Here is a 27,223-nt window from a genome sequence, read left to right on the forward strand (position 1 = left end):
GAGAAGTAGAGGAGGTAGAGGTAGAGAGGGGTAGAGTGGTAGAATATTTTATGTGAGGAAAAGAATGATGGAGAGGGAGGGAGAAAACCTGCCTGGAATGAGAATGTCTGGTGATCTCTGTGCTGGAGGAGAGGAGACTGACTGAAGGTTAGGTGACTTTTGTTCAATAACGAGCAGATTCTGTCAGTGTCAGGCAGAGTACACACACACACACACACACACACACACACCTCTGACTGAAATTACTGCTGGAGGCGAGGAGATTGACTGAAGGTTTATGGGGAGGTGATGGGCTGTGCTCTCTCACTGCTCTAGCTAGCTGCCTCTCAAAGCTAGAAACATACATTCACCACCACTATACCTACCTCCAGTCCACCACATCCATCTCTGAGATGGAGCCCAGCTCCATATGAAAAATAAAAGAGTGGTCCCTTCAAAATTAGGCAATCTGGTTATTTCAGCCACACCCGTGGCTGACAGGTGTATAAAATCGAGCACACCGCCATGCAATCTCCATAGACAAACATTGGCAGTAGAATGGCCTTACTGAAGAGATCAGTGAATTTCAACGTGGCACCGTCATAGGATGCCATCTTTCCAACAAGTCAGTCAAACGTCTGCCCTGCTAGAGCTTCCCCGGTCAACTGTACGTGCTGTAATTGTCAAGTGGAAACATCTTGGAACAACGGCTCAGCCGCGATGTGGTAGGCCACACAAGCTCACGGAACAGGACCGCCGAGTGCTAAAATTCCATCTGTCTTCGGTTGCAACACTCACTACCGAGTTTCAAACAGCCTCTGGAAGCAACGTCAGCACAATAACTGTTCGTCAGGAGCTTCATGAAATGGGTTTCCATGGAGGAGCAGCTGCACACAAGCCTAAGATCACCATGCGCAATGCCAAGCGACGGCTGGACTGGTGTAAAGCTCGCTGCCATTAGACTCTGGAGTAGTGGAAATGTGTTCTCTGGAGTGATGAATCACGCTTCACCATCTAACAGTCCAACGGACGAATCTGGGTTTGGCGGATGCCAGGAGAACGCTACCTGCATAGTGCCAAGTGTAAAGTTTGGTGGAGGAGTACTGTTAATGGTCTGGGGCTGTTTTCATGGTTCGGGCTAGGACCTTAGTTCCAGTGAAGGGAAATCTTAAAGCTACAGCATACAATGACATTCTAGACGATTCTGTGCTTCCCAATTTGTGGCAACAGTTTAGAGAAGGCCCTTTCCTGTTTCAGCATGAAAATGCCCCCATACACAAAGCAAGGTCCATACAGAAATGGTTTGTCGAGATCGGTGTGGAAGAACTTGACGGGCCTGCACAGAGTCCTGACCTCAACCCCAACAAAAACCTTTGGGATGAATTGGACTGTGAGCCAGGCCTAATCGCCCAACATCAGTGCCCGACCTCACTAATGCTCTTGTGGCTGAATGGAAGCAATGGCAGCAACGATCCAACATCTAGTGGAAAGCCTTCCCAGAAGAGTGGAGGCTGTTATAGCAGCAAAGGAGGGGACCAACACCATATTAATGCCCATGACTGTGGAATGAGATGTTGGACAAGCAGGTGTCCACAAACCTTCAGTCATGTAGTGTACTAAAAGCAATTAGAATATACTCAGTGGACACGAGAACACATCCTAACATGCTAGCACAGCAGCAGGGAGGCAATAGGTCAAGGAGGAGGCTTGCCTGCAGCCCAGCACCAGTAATCATCTATTTGCATAATCCAACAAGGCCAAACGTGAATGGAGTCTTCCAGACAAAGCAGATTATCCTGTGGGGGTAGCTATAGCTACAGTAACATGGAACATGCACCGAATAAAGCAGGTGGAGACTTTACCGTGAAATGCTTACTAACAAACCCTTTCCCAACAATTCAAATGTAAGAACAATTTGAAATAAAAAAGGAAATAGTTACAAAATAAAGTACCATCATCTAATTGTTTTATATATCTGTCAATGACAATATTACATTTTAAAGATTTATTACATTTGTAATGTTAGCAGAGCCTGGTATGATGAATAGCAGTAGTGCATTCCTCTATTTCTAGGAAACTAGGTGTGGTAGATAATGCTAAATATTATGCACAACAATGTGTACTGTCGCCTCCACTTCCTATGTGGTGTCTGCGTTCAGAAAGACGGCTTCAGAGAGACATATTTAGGATCTGTGTTCAGAAAGACGGCTTCAGGGAGACATATTTAGGATCTGTGTTCAGAAAGATGGCTTCAGAGTGACAGATGTCGTATCTGTGATTGGGAGCTTTTAATCAGAAGGCTGAGATGGGCTGCTCTAACCTGATTACGCCTCACAGAGTCACAAACACACACACAGGCAGACTCAGGCTACCCAGCACAGCACTGCCCCATCTGTACTATGAGCATTGCTCTCCTCTCTGCTCTCCTTCTCTCTGTTCTGCTCTCCTCTCCTCTCCTCTCCTCTGCTCTCCTCCTCTCTCTGCTCCGCTCTCCTCCTCTCTCTGCTCCGCTCTCCTCCTCTCTCTGCTCCGCTCTCCTCCTCTCTCTGCTCCGCTCTCCTCCTCTCTCTGCTCCGCTCTCCGCTCCGCTCTCCTCCTCTCTCTGCTCTGCTCTCCCCCTCTCTCTGCTCTGCTCTCCTCCTCTCTCTACTCTGCTCTCTGCTCCGCTCTCCTCCTCTCCGCTCTCCTCCTCTCCGCTCTCCTCTTTCTGCTCCGCTCTCCTCCTCTCCGCTCTCCTCCTCTTTCTGCTCCTCCTCTCTCTGCCCCGCTCTCCTCCTCTCCTCCTCGCTCTGCTCTCTCTCCTCCTCTCTCCTGCTCTCTCCTGCTCTCCTCCTCTCTCTGCTCTGCTCTCTGCTCCTCTCCTCTCTGCTCGGCTATCCGCTCTGCTCTCCTCCTCTCTCTGCTCTTCTGCTCTCTGCTCGGCTATCCACTCTGCTCTCCTCCTCTCTCTGCGCCGCTCTCCTCCTCTCTCTGCTCCGCTCTCCTCCTCTCTCTGCTCCGCTCTCCTCCTCTCTCTGCTCCGCTCTGCTCCTCTCTCTGCTCCGCTCTGCTCCTCTCTCTGCTCCGCTCTGCTCTCCTCCTGTCCGCTCTCCTCCTCTCCGCTCTGCTCTCCGCTCTGCTCTCCGCTCTGCTCTCCTCCTCTCTGCTCTCCGCTCTGCTCTCCGCTCTGCTCTCCTCCTCTCCTCTTCGCTCTGCTTCTCTCCGCTCTCCTCTCTTCCTCTCTGCAGCCAGGCAACAATACAAACCCTCACCTCTCCTCCATTCCTCTCTCCATCCCTCCATTCTAATCAGCAGTCAGCAGCCAGAGCCCACTCTCTACTCTCCCTCCCTCTCCTCTCCCTCTGTAGATGTGGGAAGAGCAAATCAGCCAGTTTCTTGTACTTACATGTAATTGTTAACGCCATGGCTGCAGTTGCTGCGCTCCAGAATGACTGACGGCAAAACCTTGGACGCACTGAGACGAGAGGAGCAGCTAACGAATGCAGCGAGGAAGAGTGAGGGTGAAGGAGAGGGGGATAGAGAGATTGGGGAGGGAGGGAGGGGAAGAAGCAGCAGATGGTCCCCTGGTAAAATGACAGAGTTGTGCTAACAGATTTTAACGGCGCTAGCTGGGTATCTAGCCACGGGCGTGAGGCAGGTCGTTGTGGCGATCGTGGTCACGGAGGGCAATGCTCATCCTCCTGCCTGCTTGCTTGATGATATCTACCTCCTCTCTCTACTGCCAGTCTGAGAGGACCACCAGGCAGCCCCGTTTATGTTGATCTCAGTGTTTAAGCCCGATTGGGCGCATTCCACGGTGGTATGAGCCAATAGGGTGGCAGCTGAGGAATCACATGGGCTGTGGTGGTGTGTGTGTGTGGGGATGACAGGTTTAGAGACGGGGAGGGGAGGAGGAGACTGAGTGAGAGCCTGTACATCAGAACTCCTCTGCCTGGATGCACAGAGCTGGAGGTTTTCTTGTCGGGAGGCGTAGCAAGCCCCTCATCACACACAGCCGTTTGGATAAAGAGACAGAGGGCTGTCGTACATGACCGTTCTTCGAAATAGACACACACAGGCATGCAGGCACACGCACACGCAATCCCACACGCACCCACAGGCATAGAAGAGGCTCCCTTTTTCTAAAGTGGAGCCAGTGTAGTGCAGCAGCAGTAATTGGACTGGGGTTGCTATGGAAACAGAGGAAACAGTTTGTCAGATGGAGCGGACAGAGAGCAGAACAGAGTAGAAGAGAGCAGGACAGAGTAGAGTAGAACAGAACATAGCAGAGTAGAGTAGAACATAGCAGAGTAGAGTAGAACAGAACAGAGTAGAGTAGAACAGAGCAGTACAGAAGAGAGTAGAGTAGAACAGAACAGACTAGAACAGAGTAAAAGTTGTATTCTACTATACTCTTCTACTCTGTTCTGTTTTACTCTGTTCTAGTAGAAAAGAGTAGAACAGAACAGATTTGAACAGAGTAGAAACGGAGTAGAGTAGAACAGAGCAGGGTAGAACAGAGCAGGGTAGAGTAGAACAGGGTAGAGTAGAACAGAACAGAGTAGCACCCAAAAGAGTAGAGTAGAACAGAGAAGAACAAAACAGAGTAGAACAGAACAGAGTAGAGTAGAACTGAGTAGAGTAGAACAGAGTAGAACACAACAGAATAGAGTAGAAACGGAGTAGAACAGAACAGCACACAACAGAGTAGAGTAGAACAGAACAGAGTACAACAGAACAAAGTACAACAGAATAGAGTAGAAACGGAGTAGAACAGAACAGCACACAACAGAGTAGAGTAGAACAGAGCAGCACACAACAGTAGCACCCAAAAGAGTAGAGTAGAACAGAGTAGAGAAGAACAGGAGAGAATAGAGTAGAACAGAGTTGAACACAACAGAATAGAGTAGAAACGGAGTAGAACAGAACAACACACAACAGAGTAGAGTAGAACAGAACAGAGTAGAACAGAACAGAGTAGCACCCAAAAGAGTAGAGTAGAACAGAGTAGAGTAGAGTAGAACAGAGAAGAACAAAACAGAGTAGAACAGAGTAGAGTAGAACAGAGTAGAGTAGACCAGAGTAGAGAAGAACAGAACAGAGTAGAGTAAATAAACGTGAAGGTGGGACTACAGTAGCCACACCACAAAAGAGAAGAAAATGGAGGATGCACAGACAAATAGCCCGTTCCAAATAGCACCCTATTCTCTTGGTAGTGCACTCCTTTTGACCAGGGCTCTGGTCTACAGTAGTGCACCATTTAGGGAATAGGGTGCCATTTGGGACGCATTCAAAACTAACACACACAGTAGGAGAAAAGGATCATGTAAAGAACAGGAAGGGAATGCAGGACAAGATGTGGTTGTATTACCTTTTACACCTTAAAGCAAAATCTGGTCTTCATGGAAAATAAAATTCTGATTAAAAAAAAATAAGAATCATGAAAACGTGAAAACCCCTGTCTTTGAAAGAAAACATACCAGACACAACTAATGAATCACTGTTATGATCATTATTTGATGAGAGTGCTGCTTTTGGAACCAAGCGCTATAAGAAACATTCTATGACCCACAGACAAACCATGGATGTCACCCATGGTCAGCTGACTACACAAAACAGACAGATGGACATGTCCAGAATGACCATCGGTGACACATGTTCAGAGCCATCTCTATATACAACTCTGCTGTTTCTCTGGCATAAGAATGACTATGGCCATATGTGCTGATGGGTACATTGTGACTGTTCTACAGTCTGGCACAGCAGCAGGCTCTAGAGGCGAAAGAAACGCACACCTATTTAGGCGAGGTGCTGGCTAGCGGAGTAGAACACTTAAAAAAATAAAGGAGAACCGCACATTCTAGGAGCTCAGATGCAAAAATATTTATGTCCAACTGTCTTCATCAGGGTTTTATGACAAACACTGCAGGTTGACTCATTTATATAGTGTCAAAAGACACACACAGGTGTCTGTAATCATGGCCGAGTGTGGCCTGATATCATTCGTTAATTCACATATATTAAAATAGCGTACAAAAAACATAAATGGATGGCGTACGATCATAGATACAATTTGAATACATAAGCCTAGAAACATTTACAATGAACAGCAAAATCACAATAATCACAAGAATGGCTTCAGATCAAAGTCTACATTGAGACCGAAGGGAGCAAGGGTCTTTAAATGAAAGATCCAGGGAGCCTCTCGTTTTAACAATAAATTGTCGAGGTCACCCCCTCTCCTAGGGAGGGTGACATGTTCGATGACAATATAACAGAGATGAAATTGAGTGGTTTTCTTCCAAAAAGTGGGCCGCAGCTGGGTAAGTCGAGTTTTTGCACCTGACGGTGCTACGATGCTCGGAGATACGTACTTTTAATTCGCGCTTTGATTTACCCACATATTTTTTCCACAAGGACAAATTATAAGATAAATAACTGCCTTAGTGGAGCACGTGATAAAACCAGCAGCAGGCTCTAACTGAACCAGAGAGATAGTCTCCATCTCCTAAACAAACACCAGCAGCAGGCTCTAACTGAACCAGAGAGATAGTCTCCATCTCCTAAACAAACACCAGCAGCAGGCTCTAACTAAACCAGAGAGATAGTCTCCATCTCCTAAACAAACACCAGCAGCAGGCTCTAACTGAACCAGAGAGATAGTCTCCATCTCCTAAACAAACACCAGCAGCAGGCTCTAACTGAACCAGAGAGATGGTCTCCATCTCCTAAACAAACACCAGCAGCAGGCTCTAACTAAACCAGAGAGATAGTCTCCATCTCCTAAACAAACACCAGCAGCAGGCTCTAACTGAACCAGAGAGATAGTCTCCATCTCCTAAACAAACACCAGCAGCAGGCTCTAACTGAACCAGAGAGATAGTCTCCATCTCCTAAACAAACACCAGCAGCAGGCTCTAACTGAACCAGAGAGATGGTCTCCATCTCCTAAACAAACACCAGCAGCAGGCTCTAACTGAACCAGAGAGATAGTCTCCATCTCCTAAACAAACACCTGCAGCAGGCTCTAACTGAACCAGAGAGATAGTCTCCATCTCCTAAACAAACACCAGCAGCAGGCTCTAACTGAACCAGAGAGATAGTCTCCATCTCCTAAACAAACACCAGCAGCAGGCTCTAACTGAACCAGAGAGATAGTCTCCATCTCCTAAACAAACACCAGCAGCAGGCTCTAACTGAACCAGAGAGATAGTCTCCATCTCCTAAACAAACACCAGCAGCAGGCTCTAACTGAACCAGAGAGATGGTCTCCATCTCCTAAACAAACACCTGCAGCAGGCTCTAACTGAACCAGAGAGATGGTCTCCATCTCCTAAACAAACACCAGCAGCAGGCTCTAACTGAACCAGAGAGATAGTCTCCATCTCCTAAACAAACACCAGTAGCAGGCTCTAACTGAACCAGAGAGATAGTCTCCATCTCCTAAACAAACACCAGCAGCAGGCTCTAACTGAACCAGAGAGATGGTCTCCATCTCCTAAACAAACACCAGCAGCAGGCTCTAACTGAACCAGAGAGATAGTCTCCATCTCCTAAACAAACACCAGCAGCAGGCTCTAACTGAACCAGAGAGATAGTCTCCATCTCCTAAACAAACACCAGCAGCAGGCTCTAACTGAACCAGAGAGATGGTCTCCATCTCCTAAACAAACACCAGCAGCAGGCTCTAACTGAACCAGAGAGATGGTCTCCATCTCCTAAACAAACACCAGCAGCAGGCTCTAACTAAACCAGAGAGATAGTCTCCATCTCCTAAACAAACACCAGCAGCAGGCTCTAACTAAACCAGAGAGATAGTCTCCATCTCCTAAACAAACACCAGCAGCAGGCTCTAACTGAACCAGAGAGATAGTCTCCATCTCCTAAACAAACACCAGCAGCAGGCTCTAACTAAACCAGAGAGATAGTCTCCATCTCCTAAACAAACACCAGCAGCAGGCTCTAACTGAACCAGAGAGATGGTCTCCATCTCCTAAACAAACACCTGCAGCAGGCTCTAACTGAACCAGAGAGATGGTCTCTATCTCCTAAACAAACACCTGCAGCAGGCTCTAACTGAACCAGAGAGATAGTCTCCATCTCCTAAACAAACACCAGCAGCAGGCTCTAACTGAACCAGAGAGATGGTCTCCATCTCCTAAACAAACACCTGCAGCAGGCTCTAACTGAACCAGAGAGATGGTCTCCATCTCCTAAACAAACACCAGCAGCAGGCTCTAACTGAACCAGAGAGATAGTCTCCATCTCCTAAACAAACACCAGCAGCAGGCTCTAACTGAACCAGAGAGATGGTCTCCATCTCCTAAACAAACACCAGCAGCAGGCTCTAACTAAACCAGAGAGATAGTCTCCATCTCCTAAACAAACACCAGCAGCAGGCTCTAACTGAACCAGAGAGATAGTCTCCATCTCCTAAACAAACACCAGCAGCAGGCTCTAACTAAACCAGAGAGATAGTCTCCATCTCCTAAACAAACACCAGCAGCAGGCTCTAACTTAACCAGAGAGATAGTCTCCATCTCCTAAACAAACACCAGCAGCAGGCTCTAACTGAACCAGAGAGATAGTCTCCATCTCCTAAACAAACACCAGTAGCAGGCTCTAACTGAACCAGAGAGATAGTCTCCATCTCCTAAACAAACACCAGTAGCAGGCTCTAACTGAACCAGAGAGATAGTCTCCATCTCCTAAACAAACACCAGCAGCAGGCTCTAACTAAACCAGAGAGATAGTCTCCATCTCCTAAACAAACACCAGCAGCAGGCTCTAACTGAACCAGAGATATAGTCTCCATCTCCTAAACAAACACCAGCAGCAGGCTCTAACTGAACCAGAGAGATAGTCTCCATCTCCTAAACAAACACCAGTAGCAGGCTCTAACTGAACCAGAGAGATAGTCTCCATCTCCTAAACAAACACCAGCAGCAGGCTCTAACTGAACCAGAGAGATGGTCTCCATCTCCTAAACAAACACCAGCAGCAGGCTCTAACTGAACCAGAGAGATAGTCTCCATCTCCTAAACAAACACCAGCAGCAGGCTCTAACTAAACCAGAGAGATAGTCTCCATCTCCTAAACAAACACCAGCAGCAGGCTCTAACTGAACCAGAGAGATGGTCTCCATCTCCTAAACAAACACCAGCAGCAGGCTCTAACTGAACCAGAGAGATAGTCTCCATCTCCTAAACAAACACCAGCAGCAGGCTCTAACTGAACCAGAGAGATAGTCTCCATCTCCTAAACAAACACCAGCAGCAGGCTCTAACTGAACCAGAGAGATAGTCTCCATCTCCTAAACAAACACCAGTAGCAGGCTCTAACTGAACCAGAGAGATAGTCTCCATCTCCTAAACAAACACCAGCAGCAGGCTCTAACTGAACCAGAGAGATGGTCTCCATCTCCTAAACAAACACCAGCAGCAGGCTCTAACTAAACCAGAGAGATGGTCTCCATCTCCTAAACAAACACCAGCAGCAGGCTCTAACTGAACCAGAGAGATAGTCTCCATCTCCTAAACAAACACCAGCAGCAGGCTCTAACTGAACCAGAGAGATAGTCTCCATCTCCTAAACAAACACCAGCAGCAGGCTCTAACTGAACCAGAGAGATAGTCTCCATCTCCTAAACAAACACCAGCAGCAGGCTCTAACTAAACCAGAGAGATGGTCTCCATCTCCTAAACAAACACCAGCAGCAGGCTCTAACTAAACCAGAGAGATGGTCTCCATCTCCTAAACAAACACCAGCAGCAGGCTCTAACTGAACCAGAGAGATAGTCTCCATCTCCTAAACAAACACCAGCAGCAGGCTCTAACTGAACCAGAGAGATAGTCTCCATCTCCTAAACAAACACCAGCAGCAGGCTCTAACTGAACCAGAGAGATAGTCTCCATCTCCTAAACAAACACCAGCAGCAGGCTCTAACTAAACCAGAGAGATAGTCTCCATCTCCTAAACAAACACCAGCAGCAGGCTCTAACTGAACCAGAGAGATAGTCTCCATCTCCTAAACAAACACCAGCAGCAGGCTCTAACTGAACCAGAGAGATAGTCTCCATCTCCTAAACAAACACCAGCAGCAGGCTCTAACTGAACCAGAGAGATAGTCTCCATCTCCTAAACAAACACCAGCAGCAGGCTCTAACTGAACCAGAGAGATAGTCTCCATCTCCTAAACAAACACCAGCAGCAGGCTCTAACTGAACCAGAGAGATAGTCTCCATCTCCTAAACAAACACCAGCAGCAGGCTCTAACTGAACCAGAGAGATAGTCTCCATCTCCTAAACAAACACCAGCAGCAGGCTCTAACTGAACCAGAGAGATAGTCTCCATCTCCTAAACAAACACCAGCAGCAGGCTCTAACTGAACCAGAGAGATAGTCTCCATCTCCTAAACAAACACCAGCAGCAGGCTCTAACTAAACCAGAGAGATAGTCTCCATCTCCTAAACAAACACCAGCAGCAGGCTCTAACTGAACCAGAGAGATAGTCTCCATCTCCTAAACAAACACCAGCAGCAGGCTCTAACTGAACCAGAGAGATAGTCTCCATCTCCTAAACAAACACCAGCAGCAGGCTCTAACTGAACCAGAGAGATGGTCTCCATCTCCTAAACAAACACCAGCAGCAGGCTCTAACTGAACCAGAGAGATAGTCTCCATCTCCTAAACAAACACCAGCAGCAGGCTCTAACTAAACCAGAGAGATAGTCTCCATCTCCTAAACAAACACCAGCAGCAGGCTCTAACTAAACCAGAGAGATAGTCTCCATCTCCTAAACAAACACCAGCAGCAGGCTCTAACTGAACCAGAGAGATAGTCTCCATCTCCTAAACAAACACCAGCAGCAGGCTCTAACTAAACCAGAGAGATAGTCTCCATCTCCTAAACAAACACCTGCAGCAGGCTCTAACTGAACCAGAGAGATAGTCTCCATCTCCTAAACAAACACCAGCAGCAGGCTCTAACTGAACCAGAGAGATGGTCTCCATCTCCTAAACAAACACCAGCAGCAGGCTCTAACTGAACCAGAGAGATAGTCTCCATCTCCTAAACAAACACCAGTAGCAGGCTCTAACTGAACCAGAGAGATAGTCTCCATCTCCTAAACAAACACCAGGGAAGTGAGGGATGGTGAGGAGGAGAAGGAGAGGAGGAAGAGAGGAAGAATATGGAGAATAATCTATCCCAATTCAATAAAGACTCATTCTCATCTTGTGAAGAGAAAGTGGTGTGTGTTATTGGATATTAGGATTCCTGGCACAGAGGGTGTGTGTGTGTGTGTTTCATTCTCAGGCGAGCTGTTCAATTCCGTCGGCAAAGGATGAAAAACCAACATAGCTTGGAATCACTGATCTACCATGGCATCTAAAACACCGACTTCAGTTTTACACTGCGAGGGGGAATATTAAAAAATATATATATACAGTGAGGGAAAAAAGTATTTGATCCCCTGCTGATTAAGTACATTTGCCCACTGACAAAGAAATGATCAGTATATCATTTTAATGGTAGGTTTATTTGAACAGTGAGAGACAGAATAACAACAACAAAATCCAGAAAAATGCATGACAAAAATGTTATGAATTGATTTGCATTTTAATGAGGGAAATAAGTATTTGACCCCCTCTCAATCAGAAAGATTTTTGGCTCCCAGGTGTCTTTTACACAGGTAACGAGCTAAGATTAGGAGCACACTCTTAAAGGGAGTGCTCCTAATCTCAGTTTGTTACCTGTATAAAAGACACCTGTCCTCAGAAGCAATCAATCAATCAGATTCCAAACTCTCCACCATGGCCAAGACCAAAGAGCTCTCCAAGGATGTCAGGGACAAGATTGTAGACCTACACAAGGCTGGAATGGGCTACAAGACCATCGCCAAGCAGCTTGGTGAGAAGGTGACAACAGTTGCTGCGATTATTCACAAATGGAAGAAACACAAAAGAACTGTCAATCTCCCTCGGCCTGGGGCTCCATGCAAGATCTCACCTCGTGGAGTTGCAATGATCATGAGAACGGTGAGGAATCAGCCCAGAACTACACGGGAGGATCTTGTCAATGTTTTTAAGGCAGCTGGGACCATAATCACCAAGAAAACAATTGGTAACACACTACGCCGCGAAGGACTGAAATCCTGCAGCGCCCGCGAGGTCCCCCTGCTCAAGAAAGCACATATACATGCCCGTCTGAAGTTTGCCAATGAACATCTGAATGATTCAGAGGACAACTGGGTGAAAGTGTTGTGGTCAGATGAGACCAAAATGGAGTTCTTTGGCATCAACTCAACTCGCTGTGTTTGGAGGAGGAGGAATGCTGCCTATGACCCCATGAACACCATCTCCACCGTCAAACATGAAGGTGGAAACATTATGCTTTGGGGGTGTTTTTCTGCTAAGGGGACAGGACAACTTCACCGCATCAGAGGGACGATGGACAGGGCCATGTACCGTCAAATCTTGGGTGAGAAGCCAGGGCATTGAAAATGGGTCGTGGATGGGTATTCCAGCATGACAATGACACAAAACACACGGCCAGGGCAACAAAGGAGTGGCTCAAGAAGAAGCACATTAAGGTCCTGGAGTGGCCTAGCCAGTCTCCAGACCTTAATCCCATAGAAAATCTGTGGAGGGAACTGAAGGTTCGAGTTGCCAAAAGTCAGCCTCGAAACCTTAATGACTTGGAGAAGATCTGCAAAGAGGAGTGGGACAAAATCCCTCCTGAGATGTGTGCAAACCTGGTGGCCAACTATAAGAAACGTCTGACCTCTGATTGCCAACAAGGGTTTTGCCACCAAGTACTAAGTCATGTTTTGCAGAGGGGTCAAATACTTATTTCCCTCATTAAAATGCAAATCAATTTATAACATTTTTGACATGCATTTTTCTGGATTTTGTTGTTGTTGTTGTTATTCTGTCTCTCACTGTTCAAATAAACCTACCATTAAAATTATAGACTGATCATTTCTTTGTCAGTGGGCAAACGTACAAAATCAGCAGGGGATCAAATACTTTTTTCCCTCACTGTATACAGTGGGGCAAAAAAGTATTTAGTCAGCCACCAATTGTGCAAGTAATTTTCATCATAGGTACACTTCAACTATGACAGACAAAATGAGAAAAAAAAATCCAGAAAATCACATTGTAGGATTTTTTATTAATTTGTTTGTAAATTATGGTGGAAAATAAGTATTTGCTCACCTACAAACAAGCAAGATGTCTGGCTCTCACAGATCTGTATCAACTTCTTCTTTAAGAGGCTCCTCTGTCCTCCACTCATTACCTGTATTAATGGCACTTGTTTGAACTTGTTATCAGTATAAAAGACACCTGTCCACAACCTCGAACAGTCACATTCCAAACTCCACTATGGCCAAGACCAAAGAGCTGTCAAAGGATCTGGGGCTCCACGCAAGATCTCACCCCGTGGGGTCAAAATGATCACAAGAACGGTGAGCAAAAATCCCAGAACCACACGGGGGGACCTAGTGAATGACCTGCAGAGAGCTGGGACCAAAGTAACAAAGCCTACCATCAGTAACACACAACGCCGCCAAGGACTCAAATCATGCAGTGCCAGACGTGTCCCCCTGCTTAAGCCAGTACATGTCCAGGCCCGTCTGAAGTTTGCTAGAGAGCATTTGGATGATCCAGAAGAAGATTGGGAGAATGCCATATGGTCAGATGAAACCAAAATATAACTTTTTGGTAAAAACTCAACTCGTCGTGTTTGGAGGACAAAGAATGCTGAGTTGCATCCAAAGAACACCATACCTACTGTGAAGCATGGGGGTGGAAACATCATGCTTTGGGGCTGTTTTTCTGCAAAGGGACCAGGACGACTGATCAATGTAAAGGAAAGAATGAATGGGGCCATGTATCGTGAGATTTTGAGTGAAAACGTCCTTCCATCAGCAAGGGCATTGAAGATGAAACGTGGCAGGGGCTTTCAGCATGACAATGATCCCAAACACACAGCCTGGGCAACAAAGGAGTGGCTTCGTAAGAAGCATTTCAAGGTCCTGGAGTGGCCTAGCCAGTCTCCAGATCTCAACCGCATAGAAAATCTTTGGAGGAAGTTGAAAGTCCGTGTTGCCCAGCAACAGCCCCAAAACATCACTGCTCTAGAGGAGATCTGCATGGAGGAATAGGCCAAAATACCAGCAACAGTGTGTGAAAACCTTGTGAAGACTTACAGAAAACATTTGACCTCTGTCATTGCCAACAAAGGGTATATAACAAAGTATTGAGATAAACTTTTGTTTTTGACCAAATACTTATTTTCCACCATAATTTGCAAATAAATTCATTAAAAATCCTACAATGTGATTTTCTAATTTTGTCTGTCATAGTTGAAGTGTACCTATGATGAAAATTACAGGCATCTCTCATCTTTTTAAGTGGGAGAACTTGCACAATTGGTGGCTGACTAAATACTTTATTGCCCCACTGTATATATATTTAACTAGGCAAGTCAGGGGGCTAGACCTATTGACTCGTAGATTATTCACTAAATGAAGCATTGGTGTCATACAAGGCACTCGTGAATATACAGCCCACCTGTGAATATACAGCCCACCTGTGGCCATCTTATCTCTATAGAGCTGCTGTCTATGCCGTCTGACAAAATCACTATTTTAGTAGTTCTTCTTAATAAATAAGGTATACCTTTGTGGCTGCTGAATACCAACTATCAATCACTTAGATCATGTATTTTCTGGTAGCGATACCTTGAAGCAACTGCTATCCCTCTAGATTGCACATTCTTCTGTCTCTTTTACATAGCAGGCATAAAAGAAAGAAAGACCGGACAAGAAGGCACGCAATGGATTATGGTCATTGTAATCAAATAAAAATTAAAACCACTTGTGCCCTCTCAGTTTTAGTTTTATGTCCCTATATAAAAAGAGCAAAAAAGTTCAAATGATTGAGTGACAGGTTGGCGCAAAATCTGTATCTTCGCCGCGCTGTGTCAGCACCACGGACAGAGCGCCAACCTGTAGGGGGGCTATGGAAAAGCCACTCCGGTAGTTAGGTATATAAAAAGTGGGGAAAACACTTCTCATCTCTGTGGTAGGCTAAGTGAATAACGGGATTCACATCCACCTGTAAATTTTGATTTATAAGGTTGGGGTCAAGTTTACCAGTCGGGCCCAAGTGAGGACACCTTGTTGGAGGCTGAATGGTCTCATTCCTGCTCCTCTGCTGTTCCTATGGGGGGCTCTGCAGGAGTTTCTACCCTATGATAGGGTGTGTGAGGTTTTCATCCCGACATCGATTGGCACTGAATTGATTATGACCGAGCTCTCTTCAGAGCCTGGAGAGGAGAGGGTGTGCTTCGACCCTTTCCCTTGGCTTGGAGAGAAAATGACTGCACCGCAGCATGTTCCTGGGTGTGACACAGAGGTTTTTACTACTGGAGGGGTCTAGAGACAACCCCAGTGTCCACTGTGCATCGTTCAGGAGAGAATGCTCCCTTACCTGCTTCAACAAAGGCCCATGCAGGGAGGTTTGTGCCACCGCATCGCCAAAAGGTTAGTGGGCAGTTTAAGGCCAGTGAAAAGTGTTTACCTGCCTCGGGGCAACTGCTATGATGTTCCTTTATTTGCTCCACCAATCTACATTCACCAAATGGACATACCATGTTGGTGAATATGTACCCAATGCTAGTTTGCAATGTGCCATTCTGCCTTGCTGGCACGTTTCCATTAGTTTGGGTAGTGTGTGCGTTTAAGGGGAGTGGTTAGAAATACTGAAGAGTAATGATTTCAGTTGAAGTAAAAATGACCACTGTTATGTCCTGATGATGTTTGAAGTTCCTGCTGATATGTGAGGAACGTAGGAAGCATAATTATTAAATGTCGACACTAGAATAATTCCAATTCCTGATCACTATTTGTTTAATTGTGTCAATTGTTTGTAAATAATTATCAATGACCCGTGAAATATATATTGATCAGTGAAGTTACTGTTAAACCCAACATATTCCACTATTCATTTAGAATGTTTGGTTATGGAAAATGTTGATAATTAATTAATTATAATATACTGGCATGACGTTGCCCTGTTGGGTGAGGTTTATGACCCCCCCCCCCCATAAATACTGAAACCTTCTCCCTCCACTCTACAGAATGGACTCTTGGAAAGCCCTTTGTTTCCACAGATAAAGTACGGTAACATCAAAAGGTTGGGGAATGGAACAATTGTCCGTTGGTACTTAAAGAATATGATGTCGGATCAGTCATTGTTTTGGGACATTATTACTGATGATAGGATGACATAAATTGTATCTTAGAAAGTCTAAACATTCTAGTTATCAGAATCACATGGAATTGTTGTGCAATTTAAATGTTTAAATATGAAACTATTTGTGAAAAGATGACATTTAATTTTATCCTTCTAAATAAGATAATTTTTTAATTGTAAAACGTAGGTCCAGTCAGTGGCCACACCCAAGTGAACAGACATTAGTTGAGAACTATGGAACACGCCCTTCTCTCCCCCAGTACAAAAGCCCGTTGACGGAAGCCAACCTTAGTTCCAGAAATGTTAAGACTGCTGTCCTAACGTTTAAAAGAGTACATTTTACACTGTGTGTGTCTCAACACACATAAAAACAGCCAGCGAGCTCACTCCAATTATAATGTCACCTTCAGGCAGTATAGTACAGTATGCATCCTTATATTACAGGGTGGTACGGAGGGGCTGAGAGCAGAGTATGGAAGGGGGAAAGGCACAGGGCTTTGCGAGATGGTGAGATTGGTCAGCATTACCGGGCCTAAGTTGGCAAACAAACACATACAGACTTTGCTGTTTCAGGATGGGTGCCTTTACTGCAATGTTACACAGTGTGTTTGTCCCAAATGGCACCCTATTCCCTAAATAGTGCACTGCTTTTGACCAGAGCCCTATATAGGGAATATGATACCATTTGGGACACAGCCAATGACTCACATCATGATGCCTCAAAACAAGGCAGGGTGTTGAAGCTACAGAGGAGATTGGTGGTTAGTCAATACTGTACACACAACAAATAGTGCCTCTGTTCCTACAGTAATCTGATGATCTTCTGAAACAGCAACAGCCTACCTTACACTATCCACTATTCATTTGACAACAGGAAAAATTGAATGTTCATATGATGCTGTGTACAGTACTAGAATACTGATTGGATTGGCTTGGGTTTCCAATTTTCTATGCAATCTGACAGTCTGGCAAAAAAAAAAACACAATCAGACTGAATCAGACTGAATCAGAGACAGTGACTGAATCAGACTTCCTCAGAGACAGTGACTGAATCAGACTTCCTCAGAGACAGTGACTGAATCAGACTTCCTCAGAGACAGTGACTGAATCAGACTTCCTCAGAGACAGTGACTGAATCAGACTTCCTCAGAGACAGTGACTGAATCAGACTTCCTCAGAGACAGTGACTGAATCAGACTTCTACAGAGACAGTGACTGAATCAGACTTCCTCAGAGACAGTGACTGAATCAGACTTCCTCAGAGACAGTGACTGAATCAGACTTCTACAGAGACAGTGACTGAATCAGACTTCCTCAGAGACAGTGACTGAATCAGAATAAAACAGCATTTTCTGCCTGTTACTGAAGCCAGGAGTTAAATAAGCAGTGAGACCAACCGACAGAGGAGTTGATGTGTATTTCATGTCAGACAACAATGAAGAATTTAATTTGAAAGCCTGGGGAGATGAGCTCAATTCCCATCCCTCTCAATCACTCCTAAAATAAGACACGCCTCGAGGAAAACCCATCTGGAGAGACATGGCTGTGTCCCTATGTAGTGCCATGTGTCCCTATGTAGTGCACTACTTTTGATGGGCTTTGGCCAAAAGTAGTGCACTATGTAGGGAATAGGGTATCACCTGGGATGCAGCCCACAACTATGCATCTTAAATCAACTTCTGTACATTGAGGCTGGCTTTATATAGGCAGTGGCTACTATAACTACTCACATACAGCCTTATTCTAAAATGGATTCAATTGTTATTTTTTCCCCTCATCAATCTACACACAATACCCATAATGACATCACAATACCCCATAATGTCAAAGCAAAAACAAGTTTTTAGAAATGTTTGGGAAAAAAATGAAATATCAAATTTAAGTATAAGTATTCAGACCCTTTACTCAGTACTTTGTTGAAGTACCTTTGGCAGCGATTACAGCCTCGAGTCTTCATGGGGATGACTCTACAAGCTTGGCACACCTGTATTTAGGGAGTTTTCCCCATTCTGCTCTGCCAGATCCTCTTAAGCTCTGTTGGGTTGGATGGGGAGTGTCGCTGCACAGCTATTTTCAGGTCTCTCCAGAGCTGTTCGATCGGGTTCAAGTCCGGGCTCTGGCTGGGACCCTAGGTGGACTCCAATCAAGTTGTAGAAACGGAAACAGGATGCACCTGACCTCAATGTCGAATGTCATAGCAAAGGGTCTGAATACTGATGTAAATAAGGTATTTCTGTTTATAATTTTAAATAAATTTGCTATCATTTCTAAAAACTTGCTTTCACTTTGTCATTATGGGTTAATGTGTAGATCGATGACATTTTTTTATTTAATCTATTTTAGAATAAGGCTGTAATGTAAAGTAATACAATGTAAAGATAAAGATGCCGTCGAAGAACATGGCTGACATTTTACATTCTCCCAACTTATTTTTTAACTTATTGTGTACATAATGTTGCTGCTACCGTCTCTTATGACTGAAAATAACTTCTGGACATCAGAACTGGGATTACTCACCGCGGACTGGAAGAAACTTTTTCCTTTAACGAGTCCGACGAGAAGGAGATCCTGCTTTTACTGGAACGGGCCAGATTCACGCCTGTTACGTGAAGAAAAGACGCCGGAAAAGGGGACGCAGATCGGGGATCCTTCTGAGAAGCCGGAGGCGAGCGAGTAAACTCCTAATGCCTTCCATTCTCCTTGCTAACGTGCAATCGTTAGAAAATAAAATGTATGACCTACTATTAAGATAATCCTGCCAATGGGACATTAAACTGTAACATCTTATGTTTCATCAAGACGTGGCTGAACGAAGAAACTGAAAATATAGAGCTGGCAGGATTTTCCATGCACTGGCAGAACAGAGAACGCTACCTCTGGTAAGATGAGGGGTGGGGGTATGTGTCTAATATTAAAGAAGTCTCGAGGTATTGCTTGCCTGAGGTAGAGTACCTTATGATAAGCTGTCGACCAAGAGAGTTCTCATCTGTACTATTCGTAGCCGTCTATTTACCACCACAAAGCGAAGCTGGCACTAAGACCTCTCTCAACCAACTCTATAAGGCCATAAGCAAAGAAGAAAATGCTCACCCAGAAGCAGCGCTCCTAGTGGCCTGGGACTTTAATGCAGGCAAACTTATATCAGTATTCCCAAATTTTACCAGCGTGTCACATGTTCAACCAGGGAAAAAATAAATCCTAGACCACCTTTACTCCACACACACAGATGCATACAAATCTTTCCCCTGCCCTCCATTTGGCAAATCTGCACCATCCAGAGCATCCTGACCGGTTGCATCACCGCCTTCTATGGCAACTGCTCGGCATCTGACCGTAAGGTGCTACAGAGGGTAGTGTGAACGGCCCAGAACATCACTGGGGCCAAGCTTCCTGCCATCCAGGACCTATATAATAGGCGGTGTCAAAGGAAAGCCCATAGTCAGAGACTCCAGTCACCCAAGTTATAGACTGTTGTCTCTGCTACCGCACAGCAAGCGGTACCGGAGCGCCAAGTCTAGGACCAAAAGGATCCTCAAAACATTCTATCTACCCCCAAGCTATTATTCTGCTGATCAATTCATAAAAATCGCTACAGGACAATTTACATTGACCCTTGTACACTGCTGCTACTCACTGTTAGTTTGTAACCTATGCACAGTCACTTCGCCCCCACCTACATGTACAGATTACCTCAACTAGCCTGTACCCCTGCACACTGACTCGGTACCGGTGCCCCTGTATTTAACCTTGTTATTGTTATTCTTATTGTGTTACTTTTTATTATTACTTTTTTATTGTAGCCTACTTGGTAAATATTTTATTCTTCTTGAACTGCACTGTTGGTTAAGGGCTTGTAAGTCAGCATTTCACGGTAAAGTCTACACTGTTGGTTAAGGGCTTGTAAGTAAGCATTCCACGGTAAAGTCTACACTGTTGGTTAAGGGCTTGTAAGTAAGCATTCCACGGTAAAGTCTACACTGTTGGTTAAGGGCTTGTAAGTAAGCATTCCACGGTAAAGTCTACACTGTTGGTTAAGGGCTTGTAAGTAAGCATTCCACGGTAAAGTCTACACTGTTGGTTAAGGGCTTGTAAGTAAGCATTTCACGGTAAAGTCTACACTGTTGGTTAAGGGCTTGTAAGTAAGCATTCCACGGTAAAGTCTACACTGTTGGTTAAGGGCTTGTAAGTAAGCATTCCACGGTAAAGTCTACACTGTTGGTTAAGGGCTTGTAAGTAAGCATTTCACGGTAAAGTCTACGCTGTTGGTTAAGGGCTTGTAAGTCAGCATTCCACGGTAAAGTCTACACTGTTGGTTAAGGGCTTGTAAGTCAGCATTCCATGGTAAAGTCTACACTGTTGGTTAAGGGCTTGTAAGTCAGCATTCCATGGTAAAGTCTACACTGTTGGTTAAGGGCTTGTAAGTAAGCATTTCACTGTAAAGTCTACACTTGTTGTATTCGGCGCATGTGGCAAATAAATGTTGATTTGATTTTGATATGATTAATGTAACAAAATGTGGAAAAAGTCAAGGGGTCTGAATACTTTCTGAAAGCTCTGCATGTCCTGACCGGAAAACACCACTTTACATGGGACAATACACTACAGTAGCATTCCTATACGTGCTGACAAATCGAATGAAAGAAAGAAAGCCCTACTGGATCTGCATGACTTTGTTCAAGCCCTAAACAAACACACCCGTTTGTGCTAATCAAGGTCCTGATGAGCAGCTGATTAGTAGAATGGTCTGGAGAATAATCCGGCAGCAGGGTAGCTCTCCAGAAAGAGGGTTAGCTACCCCTGCAGAAGTATTGCCCTTTGAAAATGAATACCATTTGCCATTTTAGTGGCCCCAGGCGGGAATCGAACTCATGATCCTGACATTGCAGGCGCCATACTTTAGTAACTGAGCCACAAAGTCCAACCTCACCTTGTTGAAGTCTTCGCTGGTGGCCCTCATCTCCTTCCAGGTCTTGTTGAGCAGCTGGATGCAGATGCAGAAGAACTCTTCGAAGGAGCGGTCGTGGGTGAAGAACATAGGGTGGAAATCATGACAGTTCTCACTGGCTGCGAAGACAGAGGTGGAGAAGAGGGCATAGTCAGAACATGTGTTTTAGAGAGAGGAGAAGAGGGTACAGTCAGAACATGTGTTTAAGAGAGAGGAGAAGAGGGCACAGTCAGAACATGTGTTTTAGAGAGAGGAGAAGAGGGCACAGTCAGAACATGTGTTTTAGAGAGAGGAGACGAGGGCACAGTCAGAGACTTTGACACTGGATGTTTGGATTTTAGGTGGGAAACTTACAGGTCAATTTACAGGTCGGCTGGCAAATGCTCAAGTTCGGTGGTACATTTTTAGGTTTTAAGGCGGCATCAGGGGATCTGAGGTTTAAAGACCTGAGACTGAACCCGCCTTTAATTAAATGAAGATCTCTTGCATGATAATCTATACATACATAATCCCCGAGGTTATGAGAACAAAGACATATCAACCCCAGTTATCAAACCAAGGCTAACCAACCCCTTATATCTGCATACTTGTATTTTAGATTCACTTGTCTTTCATTTTTCATTCACTGATGTTGCATCCCTGAATTTCAGTGTCTAAGACTAAGATGTGAGTGCCGGGAACATGAACTTCAACTGGACTACGTCCCAAAATGGCACCCTTTTCCCAAAAAAGTGCACTACTTTGGACCAGGGCCCAAAGGTACACTCTAATCTAAAGTCAGTGGTATAAGAGCCATCAGTACAGAGATTCCCCATGGGCACAGATATACAGTAGCTATACACATGTTGCTCCCTTATGATGAACTAAAACACTTCCATCCAGTTGATTACAGAATGAAAGCGATGGTGGGGGGCACACACGCTTGGCTCACGTTCCAGCCATACTTCAATACCCACATGGATGGCTGACTCATTCCTACACAGTTTGGACATGTATAGGCTTAAGTAGTGGGTGTATGCGTGTGTGAGAGCGCGGTATCGGAGCGCCATGTCTAGGTCCAAAAGGCTCCTTAAGAGCTTCTACCCCCAAGCCATAAGACTGCTGAACAATTCATCAAATGGCCACCTCACTATTTACATTGACACCCCATTTGTTTTTACACTGCTGCTACTCTCTGTTTATTATCTATGCATAGTCACTTTACCCCTACCTACATGTACAAATGACCTTGACTAACCTGTACCCAAGCACATTGACTCGGTGCCGGCAGCCCCTGTATATAGCCTTGTTACTGTTATTTTGTGTTTCTTTTTGTATTATGAGCTGAAATAAAAGATTCCAGACATTTTCCAGATGCACAAAAAGCTTATTTCTCTCAAATTCTGTGCACAAATGTGTTTACATCCCTGTTAGTGAGCATTTCTCCTTTGCCAAGATAATCCATCCACCTGACAGGTGTGGAATATCAAGAAGCTGATTAAACAGTATGCTCATTACACAGGTGCACCTTGTGCTGGGACTTGAAAGGCCACTCTAAAATATGCAGTTGTGTCACACAACACAATGCCACAGATGTCTCAAGTTGAGGGAGCGAGCAATTGGCATGCTGACTGCAGGAATGTCCACCAGAGATGTTGCCAGAGAAATGAATGTACATTTTAACGAATTTGGCAGACCACGTGTAACTATGCCAGCCCAGGACCTCTACATCTGGCTTCTTCACCTGCGGTATCATCTGAGACCAGTCACCCAAACAACTGATGAAACTGAGGAGTATTTCTGTCTGTAATAAAGCCATATTTTGGGGGGAGAAAAAATAATCCTGACTGGCTGGGCCTGGCTCCCAAGTGGGTGAGCCTATGCCCTCCCAGGCCCACCCTTGGCTGCGCCCCTGTCAAGTTATGTGAAATCCATAGATTAGAGTCTAATGATGCTTTCCTTTTGTATTTTTTTTTACCCCTTTTTCATCCCAATTTCGTGATATCCAATTGGTAGTTACAGTCTTGTCCCATCGCTGCAACTCCAAGTCGCACTGCTTCTTGACACACTGCTCGCTTAACCCGGAAGCCAGCTGCACCAATGTGTCGGAGGAAACACCGTCCAACTGGCGACCGTGTTTGCGTACATGCGCCCGGCTTGCCACAGGAGCCGCCAGAGCTCAATGAGACAAGAACATCCCGGCTGGCCAAACCCTTCCCTAACCTGGACGACACTGGGCCAATTATGTGCCGACTCATGGGTCTCCCGGTCGCGGCCGGCTGCGACCCAGCCTGGCATCGACTCCGGATCTGTAGTGACGCCTCTAGCACTGCGCTGCAGTGCCTTATATCGCTGTGCCACTGTGCCTTATATCGCTGTGCCACTTGGGGGGCTCCTAAAGAATGTATTTGAATTGACAGGGAAAGTTCTTAAATGATCTAGAATGTGAACACACACTATGGGCCTTTTCTGTTAACATTTCCACATGCATCTACAACAGAGACAGAGTTATTCTCCTGTACTGTGTGAGAAGATGAAGGCTCAGAATATGCCAAAACTCTGATGGGAGGCTGTGTGAGAGGTTTAAGGCTCTGAATACTGTATGACTTTGTGGGAGGCTGTGAGAGAGGTTGAAGGCTCTGAATACTGCATGACTCAGATGGGAGGCTGTGTGAGAGGTTGAAGGCTCTGAATACTGTATGACTCTGATGGGAGGCTGTGTGAGAGGTTGAAGGCTCTGAATACTGTATGACTCTGATGGGAGGCTGTGGGAGAGGTTGAAGGCTCTGAATACTGCATGACTCTGTGGGAGGCTGTGTGAGAGGTTGAAGGCTCTGAATACTGTATGACTGTGGGAGGCTGTGGGAGATGTTGAAGGCTCTGAATACTGCATGACTCTGATGGGAGGCTGTGGGAGAGGTTGAAGGCCCTGAATACTGTATGACTGATGGGAGGCTGTGTGAGAGGTTGAAGGCTCTGAATACTGCATGACTCAGATGGGAGGCTGTGGGAGAAGTTGAAGGCTCTGAATACTGTATGACTCTGTGGGAGGTTGTGGGAGAGGTTGAAGGCTCTGAATACTGCACGACTCTGATGGGAGGCTTCATGTGGTGATTAAAGGGAATGGCTCCTTCCTTCTCCCTTGTTTCTCCCTCCTTCTCCTCCTTTCCAACCTCTTTCCTGCCTCATTTCTCACTTGTTCTCATCCTTTTTCCTCCCTTGTTTCCCCCCCTGTCCTCAGCCATTAGACTGCATTAGACTGCATTACATACACTGGGAGGGAGAAATCACTGTGTGTTTATTGGGTTACCGGATTCATCATAAACTCCCCACCGAGAGTGAAATCTGGTTTCTCAGCTCAATCCATCTACAGTGCCTTCAGAAAGTAGTCATACTCCTTGAATTATTCCACATTTTGTTGAGTTACAGCCTGAATTTAAAATGGATTAAATATATATTTTCACTCACACATCTACACACAATACCCTATAACGACAAAGTGAAAACATGCTTTTAGAAATATTTAATTTACATACAGTACCAGTCAAATGTTTGGACACACCTACTCATTCAAGGTTTTTTCTTTCTTTTGACAATGTTCTACATTGTAGAATAATAGACATCAAAACTATGAAATAACACATGGAATCATGTAGTAACCAAAAAAAGTGTTAAATAAATCAAAATATATTTGATCTTTTAGGTTCTTCAAAGTAGCCATCTACTTAGCCTTGATGACAGCTTTGCACACCGGTTACGTGTGCCTTGAATTCTAACTATATCACTGACAGTATCACCAGCAAGGCAAGCCTTGTTAAAATGCATTTCCTTTTTAATGCATTCTAGACAATCAGTTGTGTTGTGACAAGGTAGGGGTGATATACAGAAGATAGCCCTATTTTGTAAAAGACAAAGTCCATATTATGGCTCGAACAGCTCAAATAAGCAAAGAGAAACAACAGTCCATCATTACTTTAAGACATGAAAGTTTCTTCAAGGGCAGTTGCAAAACCATGAAGCGCTATGATGAAACTGGCTCTCATGAGGACCGCCACAGGAAAGGAAGAACAGAGTTACCTCTGCTGCAGAGGATAAGTTCATTAGAGTTACCAGCCTCAGAAATTTCAGCCCAAATAAATGCTTCACAGAGTCCATGTAACAGACACATCTCAACATCAACTGTTTAGAGGAGACTGTGTGATTCAAACCTTCATGGTTGAATTGCTGCAAAGAAACCAGTACTAAAGGACACCAATAAGAAGAAGAGACTTGCTTGGGCCAAGAAACCTGAGCAATGGACATTAGACCGGTGGAAATATGTCCTTTGGTCTGATGCAACATTTGACCATTATTCTTTTCGAAATTCTTCAAACTCTGTTGTTGATCATTCCTAGACAACCATTTTCAGGTCTTGACATAGTAGATTTAAGTCCAAACTAACTCAGCCACATTCCCAGTCTTCTTGGTAAGCAACTCCAGTGTAGATTTGGCCTTGTGTTTTAGGTTATTGTCCTTCTGAAAGGTGAATTCATCTCCCAGTGTCAAGTGGAAAGCAGACTGAACCATTTTCCCCAAACATAACACTTTGTATTCAGGACAAAAAGTTAATTGCTTTGCCACATTTTTTGCAGTATTACTTTAGTGCCTTGTTGTAAACAGGTTGCATGTTTTGGAATATCTTTATTCTGTACAGGCTTCTTTACTTTCACTCTGTCAATTACAATGTTGCTGATCTATCCTCAGTTTTCTCCTATCACAGCCATTAAAATATGTAACTGTTTTAAAGTCACCATTGGCCTCAAATCCCTGAGCAGTTTCCTTCCTCTCTAGCAACTGAGTTAGGAAGGATGGCAGTATCTTTGTAGTGACTGAGTGTATTGATACACCATCCAAAGTGTAATTAGTAATTTCACCAGGCTCAAAGGAATATTCAATGTCTGCATTTAAAAAAACTAATGTTTTTGACCATCTACCTATAGGTGCCCTTCTTTGCGAGGCACTGGAAAACCTCCCTGGTATTTGTGGTTGAATCTGTGTTTGAAATTCCCTGCTCGACTGAGGGAGCTTACAGATAATTTTGATGTGTGTGTGTGTGTGTGGTACAAGGTTTGAGGTAGTCATTCAAAAATCATGTTAAACACTTATTGCACACAGATTGAGTCCATGCAACTTATTATGTGACTTGTTAAGCAAATGTTTACTCCTGAACTTATTTAGGCTTGCCATAACAAAGGGGTTAAATACTTTTCAGATTTTTATTTTTAATACATTTTTAAACATTTCAAAAAACCTAGTTCCACTTTTACATTATCGGGTATTGTGTGTAGGCCAGGGACAAAAAACTCAATTTAATCAAATTTAAAATCAGGCTGTAACAACAACATTTTGAAAAAGTCAAGGGGTCTAAATACTTTCTGAAGGTGTACATTCTTCAGTGATATTGCGACTAACACCTTAGACAAAGAACATTGTGATTTTGATATATTTCAATCAGCAAGGAAACTTGTAGGACTTTTTATGTAGGTAAGGGTAAAGCGACTATGCATAGATAATAAACAGCGAGTAGCAGCAGTGTAAAAAAATAACAAATGTAAAAAAAACGGGGTAGCTTTTTGATGAGCTGTTCAGCTTGGGGTTAGAAGCCTTTTGGACCTAGACTTGGCGCTCCGCTCTCAATACACTGGAACAGGGTGGCTGCAGAGCTGCAGTCCTGGAGCTCTCTACTTTGTGATGCATCCTGGAGTCTATTCAGTCATGTGAAATGTTCGGAACATTGCAGATAGAAATAGAATGAATAGAGCCGACACGATTTCCTATTCAATCTAAAAAATAAAAAATAAATAAAAAAAACGTTCTACTCAATACTTTTCTATCTGAATGTTCTATAACATCCTCCCTCCCACTATCCCCAACAGTGCACAGACACACCTCAGGTGACATTTGCTGGCATGTTCAGAACATGGTTATAACATGTTCATAACATGTTCATAGTGTCTGAACAACCTGACCTTTCCATCCCCATGCAGAGAAGTCATTTTTTTCTTCACGTTGTATTATTCATACTGTTACTCTCCAA

The 27,223-nt window shown here is 44.6% G+C and overlaps 1 protein-coding gene across 11 annotated transcripts in view; it reads right to left on the minus strand.

Annotated features, from left to right (window-relative positions):
• Positions 1–27,223, minus strand: part of LOC110496650 (engulfment and cell motility protein 1) — a 171,653-nt gene that overhangs the window by 42,088 nt on the left and 102,342 nt on the right. For all 11 annotated transcript variants that reach the window (XM_036953429.2, XM_036953433.2, XM_036953435.2 and 8 more), the window contains one exon: positions 21,151–21,287. In XM_036953429.2, the coding sequence (XP_036809324.1) occupies positions 21,151–21,287 (137 nt within the window). The remainder of the gene's footprint in view (positions 1–21,150; positions 21,288–27,223) is intronic.

Source organism: Oncorhynchus mykiss, chromosome 18 (assembly GCF_057628025.1).
Source record: "Oncorhynchus mykiss isolate SJ-2025 chromosome 18, ASM5762802v1, whole genome shotgun sequence".
NCBI lineage: Eukaryota > Metazoa > Chordata > Actinopteri > Salmoniformes > Salmonidae > Oncorhynchus > Oncorhynchus mykiss.